Source organism: Ovis aries, chromosome 2 (genome assembly GCF_016772045.2).
Source record: "Ovis aries strain OAR_USU_Benz2616 breed Rambouillet chromosome 2, ARS-UI_Ramb_v3.0, whole genome shotgun sequence".
NCBI lineage: Eukaryota > Metazoa > Chordata > Mammalia > Artiodactyla > Bovidae > Ovis > Ovis aries.
Window position 1 is genome coordinate 137781721 of NC_056055.1, and position 11067 is coordinate 137792787.

The 11067-nt window shown below is 41.6% G+C and overlaps 1 protein-coding gene across 6 annotated transcripts in view; it reads right to left on the reverse strand.

Annotated features, from left to right (window-relative positions):
• METAP1D (methionyl aminopeptidase type 1D, mitochondrial) overlaps positions 1 to 10648 on the reverse strand; it is a 73481-nt gene extending 62833 nt beyond the window's left edge. For all 6 annotated transcript variants that reach the window (XR_006058743.1, XM_015093360.4, XM_027964857.3 and 3 more), the window contains exon 1: positions 10592 to 10648. Coding sequence is in view for 1 of the 6 variants with exons in the window: in XM_015093360.4 (XP_014948846.2) it covers positions 10592 to 10631 (40 nt within the window). In the remaining 5 variants the exon portion in view is untranslated. The remainder of the gene's footprint in view (positions 1 to 10591) is intronic.
• Between the last annotated feature and the right edge of the window lie 419 nt (positions 10649 to 11067).

Below are 11067 nucleotides of genomic sequence, written 5' to 3' on the forward strand. Positions count from 1 at the left end.
TGCCATTTTATAGGCAACTTCATAATTCTATCTTCCCTAGATTTTTTATCTTTTTGAGCAATCTTTTCCAGGTGTCCTTTACAATACTCCAGGGAGCTGAAATCTTTTCCACTGAGAGAATTTTTTTAAAGACTGGAAAAATAGAACTATCATACTGTTTTGGTTGTCATACGTATTAGGGTTCCTTCTCCAATTAAATCAAAAACTATCTGACCCAGTTCAGAAGACCACTGCCACTGAACTTTCTCTTTCCCTCACTTCTCATCCTACTATATCTGATCCTTGCTCTTGCAGGAAATTCTCATCTTAGGACAACTCCTTTCCCCCCTAGTTATCAGTCTCTTTCCTTTTTACTTCTATACTCTATTATTCAGTGTATAATAATGAACCCCAAAACAAACAAAACAGACAAGGTCCTTGCCCTTGGGAAATATCTAGCTTAGACTAGACTCTGCTGCTGCTGCTGCTGCTGCTAAGTTGCTTCAGTCATGTCTGACTCTGTGCGACCCCAGAGACGGCAGCCCATCAGGCTCCCCCATCCCTGGGATTCTCCAGGCAAGAACACTGGAGTAGGTCGCCATTTCCTTCTCCAATGCATGAAAGTGAAAAGTGAAAAGTGAAAGTGAAGTCGCTCAGTCGTGTCCAACTCTTCTCGACCCCATGGACTGCAGCCTACCAGGCTCCTCCATCTATGAGATTTTCCAGGCAAGAGTACTGGAGTCTAGGATTCACTAATTCAATCCCCCTCTTGCTAATCCTCCATTCTCTTTTTCTGTTATTCCCTACTCCTTCTAGTGCATCCATCTGGAAAATTCCATCAATCCAACCATCTACTTTCACTCTTTTATACACACAGGATGATGCCCGTTTGAAGAAAATCACACAGTGACAATGAATGGGGCCACTGCAGATACACGGTCTCTAATTTCACTTGGATCTCAACATTGCTGGGCAATCCTTCTATTATCTCTTGTCATTTTTTCCCTCCTATTTCCCAGTCCCCTACCTCATTTCATCTCTAACCTCGGCAAAAATGTACAGAAAGAAACTAAAGCAATTGAGGGACAAGGAGCTTCTTCAACTTTCTGTCCCCTCTTCCAGATGAAAATCTACTTACATGTTCATCCATCATCCTTCCAACACTAAGGGAGCAGGAGTCTGGTTTCTCTCTCCCTTTTCACACACATGCCTCAGCTGTCCTGTTCAGATGGCCCTCCAGTCCTGTACACACTACTATCACAAGGAGCATCTCCAACTGGCTGCTCGCTAGCTCTCACCCTGCCTGCCTGCTGTATTAGAGCAGCAGAGCTCCCAGATAATTAAATAGGCTCTCACTCCACCTCTGCCTTGGGACCAGGGGCCTCCCTGTTTCTTGGCTCCTTCCTCTGACTAGGCCCTCCCGGCACAGCAGGACTCAGCCTAGTCTTTGCCTCCTCTGAGAAGGTGAAGGTTCCTTAGTCACTGCTGGATGACTCCATTGCACCATTTGCTCACCTCTATCTGTGTATCCTTCTTACTCTATCGCAAAATTTATTTACATGTCTGATTCCACCAAGGACTGTGAACTCATGGAGGACAAGAACTGTGTATTCCAAGGCCAGTACACTGTAAATGACATATCCCCCGCTATCTAGGCTCCTTCTCTATCTCCACAACACCTGCAGCAAATCTCCTCTTTCTTCGTTAGTCTGTGCGTTACTGCTTCATGATGAGAGAATGCAGAATGTACAATTTTTCTTTCTAGCACTTGTGAAGGTTTTTAGTGGCATAACTTACTATCCTTTGCCCTATTTCATGAATATTTGTAAAAAGAATCCTAATCAAAGTATCAAATTTAATATTAAATCAAATTTACTAATAATAACATTCTGAAATCCAACCTTATTATGTCTCCTTAAACTGTCAAATTTAAGTAGCTAAAGTTTCCTATTATGATTGTGGTTTTTATCTATTTTTCCTTTTATTTTAACAGCTCTTGCTTTATGTATTTTAACATGTTATTTGACTCAAATATTCACTATTAACAATTTTATTGTATCATTATTAATCAGCTGCTTTTCTCTGATTCATTCAATAAATCTTTCCTGAATGCTTATCATGTGTCAGGCATTGTTCTAGGTACTTGGGCTACACCAAGAACAAAACAAAAACTCTTTTTTTTTTTTTTTTTCAAAACAAAAACTCTTGACTGAACTTATGTTCTAGTTGAGGAGGTAGGCAAAAAATAACATGACAAATAAGTAAGTCATACAGTGTGTTAGAAAGTGTTAAGCAGTATGAGTAGGGCCTTACAGGACATTATAAGGACTGTGGCTTTTACTCTGAGTGAAACAGTCTGGTTTTGGCTGCACAGCAAGGCATGCAGGATCTTAGTTCCCTGACCAGGAGTTGAACCAATGCCCTCTGCATTGCGAGTGTGGCGTCTTAACCACTGGACCACCAGGGAAGTCCCTAGAGGAACATTTTAAATGACCCTACTGGATTTATTCCTACAATCAGCAAAATACAGAATGTGGAAAGCCCCATTAGGGCACACAGATGAACCAGCTGCTTCAACAAATAAATTTCCTGAAAAAAAAAAAAGGGAAAATAAACTTACTGAATAAAACAAATTGACATCCTCTTCAAGCCATGCGGCATAACTGGTACTAGAATCCCTTCCTGCCTTAAACAACTAGACAAAATGTGAAGGAGCTATTTTTTTGGCACTGGCTGTTGATCAAAGTAAGACAGAGAACCTTGAGGGTAAGCAAATGCACAAGGTGAGTCCAGCTGGGTTGCAGTGTTCTGCCTGGGGAAACCATCCCAAAGTTTTCATTGGGAGATGGAGCCCAAGCCAAGCACAGCACCTTGCTATTTCATTAGAGAGCAGAGGGTTGGTTGTGAAGCAGCTGGGATTTGTGAGGCAGGGTACTGAGGGTTCTGGAAAACAGAGAGACTAAGGGTCTACCAGACAGTAAGGCTGCTGCAAGGCTGAGAGCCGAATAGAGGTTCCAGAGGTTGCAGGGCTGGAAGAAGTTGAAGTCTTAGCCCAACCAGAGTAGCAAGACCTCACTAAGGCCCACAGGCATTCAACTGGAACCAGAAAGATCAGCTGAGACCTCGGGAGTAAGAACCACGCAGAAGCAGAGCAAATGTGAGTGAATTAAGACCTGTGAGCCAACCCAACTCACTGTCTTTTTTTGTAAGTAAATTTTAATGGAACATAAGCTATGCTCATTTGTTTACACACTGTCTAGGCTGCCTTTGTACTATATTAGCAGACCTGAGTTGTTGCAATAAGAGACCACAGGGTCCACAAAAGTCTAAGATATTTACTACCTGGCCCTTTATAGAAAAACTCTGTGGAACTCTGCAAAGTCCTAGAGTAAGGGCCACACTCTAGAACTTGGAGGAAAACAAAACAGATCCACTCAACCAAAGAAGAAAACCAAGCCTGGAAGAGCAACATAATCTCCACAAGGTTATTATTCATTATGTCATATATATAATTATATACTAGATAACACATGAAGAATAGAAAAATGTGACCCACAGCCAAGGAAAAAAAGCAGTCAATAAAACAGAACAGATCCTGATTTTGTCCAGATGACAGACTGACAGATAAGGACTTTAAAACAGCCATTATAAATATGCATGTACAAGTACTTAAAGGAAAAGACAGACATGAGTAAACAGCTGGGAAACCTCAACAGAGAAATGTATATGCAAAGAACCAAATGCAAATTCTAGAACTGTTAAGCACAATATACGAAGAAAATTCTAAAGGCTCCTGGCTTTTAGACTTACATAATGAAGAATCTACAGATGAAATTTTATATCTGAAATGTGCTTCAAAATAACCCAGCTTGGGGAAGAGAAGTGGTTGGGGAAAAAGATGAAACAAGCTGCTATAAACTGATGACTATTGTAACTAGGTGACGGGTATGTACGGCTTTTTCTACTTTTCTGTATGTTTAAAATTCTGCACATTCAAAAGCTAAAAAAGAAAACCAATCTTTACAAGAAAAAAACTGTTTTAACTGCAGAAAAGATGATGTTCAAATGAAACTCTGCATATATATTACTCTTCTCCCATCTTTGCCAAATTCCTGGAGGTATATAGCATCCACTCTGCATTTTCAAAGACTCCCAATGCTTGGGGAAAGTGAGCATTTCATAAAACTGTGAATATTTATTTAGGTGAATTCCATTTCCCTCACCCCACCTCTCTCTCTCTCTGTTACACACTTTGACACACGGGAATATCAGTATTTGATTTCACAAAATGAGATTGCATTAAAATACCCTATAACTTGTATTTTCCAAATAACATATGTTATGAACATCATTATTGTCTACAATACAGGCCAACATCTTTTTTCTGGTTAATGACTTCACAGTAAGTATCACTGAGAGTCGACATGTCCTGTACTGTGCATTTTAATTCATAGTTTCAACAGGAGACAGGAACTTTGTGAAAGAAAGCTATCTCAGGCAGAGGGAAGACATAAGAGCATATATGACTTGAGGGACAAGTCTGACTTTAGGGACTTTGGGGCCATGATTTGATTGTTAATTAAGCATGCTTTAATTTATATAGTAACAAGCCATAACAGAGTTGAAAGCTATTTGTTAAAAAACATCATATAGCAAAAATCCATCTCCATTCTCTGGTTATCCACATAGAGTTTAAGTCACAGGAAGCTCCTTATTAACAGTATTTTCCAAATCACCCACGGGCTGCATCCAGTTCAGTTCAGTTGCTCAGTCGTGTCCGACTCTTTACGGCCCCATGAACCGCAGCATGCCAGGCCTCCCTGTCCATCACCAACTCCCGGAGTTCACTCAAACCCATGTCCATTGAGTTGGTGATGCCATCCAACCATCTCATCCTTGGTTGTCCCCTTCTCCTTCTGCCCTCAATCTTTCCCAGCATCAGAGTCTTTTCAAACGACTCAGCTCTTCGTATCAGGTGGCCAAAGTACTGGAGTTTCAGCTTTAGCATCATTCCTTCCAAAGAACACTCAGGGCTGATCTCCTTCAGAATGGACTGGTTGGATCTCCTTGCAATCCAAAGAACTCTCAAGAGTCTTCTCCAATACCACAGTTCAAAAGCATCAATTCTTCGGTGCTCAGCTTTCTTTATAGTCCAACTCTCACATCCATACATGACCACTGGAAAAACCATAGCCTTGACTAGACGGACCTTTGATGGCAAAGTAATGTCTCTGCTTTTGAATATGCTGTCTAGGTTGGTCATAACTTTCCTTCCAAGGAGTAAATGTCTTTTAATTTCATTGCTGCAATCACCATCTGCAGTGATTTTGGAGCCCAGAAAAATAAAGTCAGCCACTGTTTCCACTGTTTCCCAAGGATCTCAGGTCGTCGACAAAAGTTTAAAGCACCTAATTTCTGAGGTAAAATCCCCCTCTGCCATCTGGAGGCTAAATTTTTGAAAAACCACTATCATAAGAAAATTCTCAATGAAAGAAATCTATGGCCTTAGAGTCACAAATAAACAAAAGCACTTGTAACTATTTTGCATATTTGTTTAAAAAAGAATGATAAAATACTAATAGCTTTAAATGTATCTTAAACTATAGTATATATAAGTAATTTCCAGTTACCATTCTTTGATCATGGAAATTGTAAAGGTGTTCCTTTTCTATATTATAATTTACATAGACACTTTGCTTTGTTACAGAGAATATGCACAGTAAAAGATATTTTCCCCTTGAATCTGGTCCCATTCAAACATTTGCTATCTTCTGTATTTGTTTGTTTGTTTTTTCTTTTATACAGTTTTTATACAGTTTAAACAAAAGCTTTGGAAAATAAAAATGTCATCTTTTCAATGTATGAAATTCAAACACATCAAGCATAAAGTAAAAACCAGTCCAATGTCACCATTTGGAAATACCTGCTATGAACACTTGGGTGAACATCATCCTAGATATCTCTTTGGGCATGTATACATATAAGGAAGCAAAAATACAAACGTGATGTAAGTAGGATTTACTGTTCTATACCCAGGATTTTCTGCTCCATGTATACCCATGAATACTTCAGTCTACAGTACATCTACATCATCCCTTTTAATGACTACATAAGCACCCCATTGCATGGATGAACCATAATTTATGTGGTCATTCTCTTACCAAGCCATTTCAGATTCAGATTCCGGTGAATATTTCCCAATCACTATTATTGTAAAGTTACATTCTTATTCATCCATCTTGGTACACTCATCCTATTGTTCTCTCAAGATAAACTCCTAAAAGCAGAATTGTCAGCTAAAAAGTATGTATACCTTACACCTTGATACACATTGCCACACAGCCCTCTGGAAAGGCCAAACTATTTCACATACTCACCAACTGTGCCTTTCTCAGACTTTCTGCTGGACTTACTCACAGTCTGTCCCCGCTCCTCTCGCTGGCTTCAGTTCGCTCCCCAGGGTTACTTCCATAAGCTTTCTTCATCTCTCCTCTGACTACACTGCTTACACCTCAAGCACTTCTCTTTCAGATGTCTTTCCTTCCCCTTTCCTAGCCTCTTTTTTCTAATTATCTCTAATAAGTCTGAATCACAACTCAAATTCCATGGAACAAAATTCTCACAGTTGCCCAAAAAGATATACAAAAGTAAAACTGCCTTAAAATAATCTTGGAGGGAGATGGAACATAAAAGGGGTGGGCAGGGAACAAACTCACTATCTATGCCAGTCATATGACAAAAACTGACATTTTGAGATAAATTATTCTTTAGGCCTACTAAATAACTTTTGTGCACAAATATTTCTACAGGAGGTTGCATTCTGAAAGGTCTTTCGTTCAGTTATGAAAGTGAGTACTTACTATGTACATATATTGTATGCCACATTTTGGGAAGACAGAGATGAAGAAGATAAGATTCTTGTCTCTAAGAAGCTCCCATTCTAGCAGGAGAGATGGAGGTATAAAATACTTTTCAGATAAGTGTATATACTCTGATTCAGGGTAATAAGTGTTGTGATAAAGGCATGCCCTGAGTGCTATTAAAGCAGACTGGGTTAGTTCAGCCTGGGTAGAAGCAAAGACAGCTTCAAAGGAGAGATGACATTTAAGTGTGGCCTTGAAGGATGAATGATTTACTGGGTGAATAAAGGACACTGCAGGCAAAGCAATTAAGGAGGTACACAATGGCAAACCTTAGCAGATATGATTTTGGGAAACTGGCAGGAGATGAGGCTGAAGAGATAAATTGAGGCCAGGCTGAGATGGAGTTATCCTTTGATCCTAAGAGATTCAGACTTTAGCAATGAAGAGCTCTCAGGGTTTGTTTGTTTGTTTGTTTTTGTTTTTTTAAGTAGGGAAGCATCATAATCAGACCTGAATTCTAGAAAGACAGTTGTAGGGAAGAAGACAGACTAAGGTGGAAACTAATTACAAGGGATGGTAAAGACTTGTACCCAGACCATGCAAAAAGCTGGAGGCATCCAAGAAATGGGATTTACTGACTCACTGAACACAGATGCTGAAGGCGGTGGCAAGGACCAAAAGAACTTAAATGCTTATACTTAGGTAGTGCCTGGATGGTGATGCCATTAATGGAGATAGAGTATATATATGGAGGAGCAGAAGACGTGGGGAAAAATATTCACTTCCATGTTGAACCTGTTGAACTTAAGGGATCTGTGAGACATCAGGAAAAGATACCTAACAGAGAGTGGGCATTAAGGCCCGGTGTTTGGTTCTAGGGATATTCCGCTGATTTTTAAAAAAAAATTGTATAGATTTGGCAGTCATTTGAGGTGGGTAAACATGATTGCTGACAACCAAGAGAGGAAACAGGGATGAGGACTTAGAACAGAATCTTAGAGAACACTAATATTTATAAACCTAGAAGTAGAAGAAAAGCCTAGTGAAAGTCCAGGAAAATCAGAGAAACAGGGGCAAGCCAGGAGAGACTGGCTCATAAAAGAAACATGACTGTAAAAGAGAAAATATGCCTCCTTCTTTGCCTGCCCCACACTTTTCCTTCCCATACTCACTGTGCAACGTAAGAATCTTACGAAGCTTTGGGAGCTGGAACAAAGATTCTAATAAGTGGGAGGTGGGAGTGAGATTAAACAGAAAGTTCCTGGGACCCAGTTAGGGATTCTGCACTGTGATCTGGGATTTATTGACAGTGTTAATACCAGGAATAGTTTCATCCCTAAAGGGCTTGTTACCTTCTCTCTCTGTTTCAAGAGACTAATATGTCCTTTCCCCTTTCCAATGTCACTACTCATAGTTTTAATCCATCCCTTAGCTCATGACAGAAGAGAACAAGTATGGCCGTGCCTCGGGGCTTGAGGCCCTTATGACCGTCTTAAGCAGTGAAAAAGTCTTTTCTTCCCATTTTCCAGGAGGGAAATGTGCACACAGATGCAGATAATAAATTCTGGCACAAAGACTTAGAGTGGATTAATTTACATCAATCTAAGGGGTGAAAAGGAGAAAGAGGAGAGAGGACTCAATAAATTTATCCTTCATTTTCAACCCTGAGGGGGTGGAAAGTAGGTGATACAGGACAACCTGTCTGCAATACAAAACTAGTTATGAACAGTCCATCAAAGGGGCCTTTCCCCATCACCAGACTTCTTCCTGCTGACACATTTTCCCTCCCTCTTCTAATCAGAAGATCCCCCACTTCCTTAGGGTGTAGTGGGAAGCATTACTACAGCTTTTTCTGTAAGAGCTTTTTCCAAGATTGTCTGAACCATCATTTGTCAAAATCATAAGTGAGAAAAACGATGAATATCTTATTTCTCTAATCCGCAAAGATTCTATACACATGCATACATATATGTGTGTATATAATACATGCGTGTGCATGTGTGTGTCCTGGCTCTTCCTCTACCTTGACTATCTGCCAAGATCCTCTTCACCATTACCTGCAGTTCCTAAAAAAGGTCTAGACACCATTAGTTCTTGTCAAAAGAGGAAACAAAAAGTAACTTGATTAGTAAATAGAGTTTGGATTGGAGCCCAGATCTTAAGAGGTATAAATTGGTGCTCTTTTCACAAGGCTGTACTTTCACATAGGTTTCCACTCTCCCATCCAACCACTCCAAATCACTACCTACATCACCGTCCCTTTACACATCTCTCACCTCAAATCTCCCCGTGGTTCCTCACTTCACTAACACACAAAAAAGACAGGTATATCCTCCTACCAACCTCCTTCTTCTCTAAAAACATCTTTCTCTTTACTTTTCACATACACTCATCATGTTTGTCCTGTCTCTGATTTTCTACTTTGCACACTAATTTCTGTGAAGAAACCATGCCATGCAGGGCAGAGGAATGAACCCTTAAAAAAAAAATCAGAGTCATATTCAAATGCCCATTTTGCCTCCTACAATCTGCAATCATGGTCTTATTACTTAACCTCTTTGTCTCACTTTTCTCATCAGCAAACATAATAACACCTAACTCATTGAGTTTTAAAAGGCAATTAGCATGACTTCCCTGGTGGTTCAGTAGTTAAGACTCCCAATGCCAGGGACTGGAGTTCCCCTCCTCTCTGCAGGTCCGGAAACTAATATACCACATGCAGCACCCCGCCCCCCTCCCCCCAAAAGAGTAGTTAGCACATGTAAGATGCTTAACACGGTATCAGGTATTAATACATAAAAGGCACTTAAAAATGGTAGCTATTTGCCATGAAAGTAATATTTGCCTCACAAGACTGTTGTCCCTACATACCTGACACCTAAAGTGTTCTTCAAAATATTTTAATTCCTTTCCTCCCCCAGTTTTGAAAAAACTTTCCAATTCTTTCCAACAAAGATTCAGAAACCAGTTCAAATCCAACAAAGATTCATCTGTAAAACTATTTGCACATTTACTAAAATTTCACCACTTACACAAGGGCTTCCCTGGGGGCTCACTCGGTAAAGTATCCGCCCGCAGTGCAGGAGACCCAGGTTCGATCCCTGAATCAGAAAGATCCCCTGGAGAAGGGCATGGCAACGCAATCCAGTGTTCTTGCCTGGAGAATCCCTTGAACAGAAGAGCCTGGCGCACTTAAGTCAATGGGGTCTCACAGAGTCGGACATGACTGAGCGACTAAAGCACCACACAAGAATAATAGAATGACACCTATTGAAAGCTAACCAGACATAATTTCTCCTCTTAAGACAGTGGAAGAGAATAATCACATTTTTCAAGTTGCCCCAAAGACGTGTTGGACAATGCCAATAGATACAAGTTGCTTTCTCTGCGGCAACTAGGTGTCGAGGAGCATTTCCGTTACTGTAGGTTCATCGCTCTGCCGCCGGAATAAATAAGTTTGCTGCACCAATCACACAGCTGACGTGGCCGAAGAAAAGTTCAGATAATGTCCCATAAATCTCAATGAGGGGCTGCAAATAGATGCCACGCAGTGACGTGATCTAAGCAAGTGACGAACACACGCGGATCTGTTTCTGTGACAAGTGGTAACGTGCGCCTGCATATGTCCGCAGGACTGAAAGCACAATCTGGTACGCCGAGATGTCTGATCGCGGACGTGTATCCCTTTGAACCCGACTGCGTAGCAAGTGAGCAACGATGAGAACCCTCGCGCACCTCTAGGAACTTACCTCTTCGGACGAACAGGTGCAAGCCGCTGTGCGCCGCCATGTTGGCGCCGGTCACGTGGCCCCAAACTCTCGCACCTCGCCCCGCCCCGCCCCGCCCGTCGGAGCCTTCCACTCGCCGCCCTGCCAAAAACCAGAGGCGCCGAGCCCGCCGGAGGGGAGCGCGCGTGCGCGCCGGGGGCTGACTGCGGGAGCCCTGGCTGCGGAGCGGCTCGGGCACCCGGGCCAGCAGGGGATCCCGCGGCCGGTCGAGCCCGCTCCAGCCACGAGAGGCGGGCTGCAGCAGCGGTTCGCGCACTCTCTCTGAGCCCCCGCGCCCAGGTGGGATGGAAGAAGCCTGTCAGGTAAGCGTGGTATCCAATATTTGTAGCATCAACATTTTGGTGCATGGAAACGTGAAGTTGGGAGGAAAAAAATAAAGCACAATCTAGCGTTCAACATAGCACTTTGCATCGTCTGCCACTTTGTTGCCTATTTTT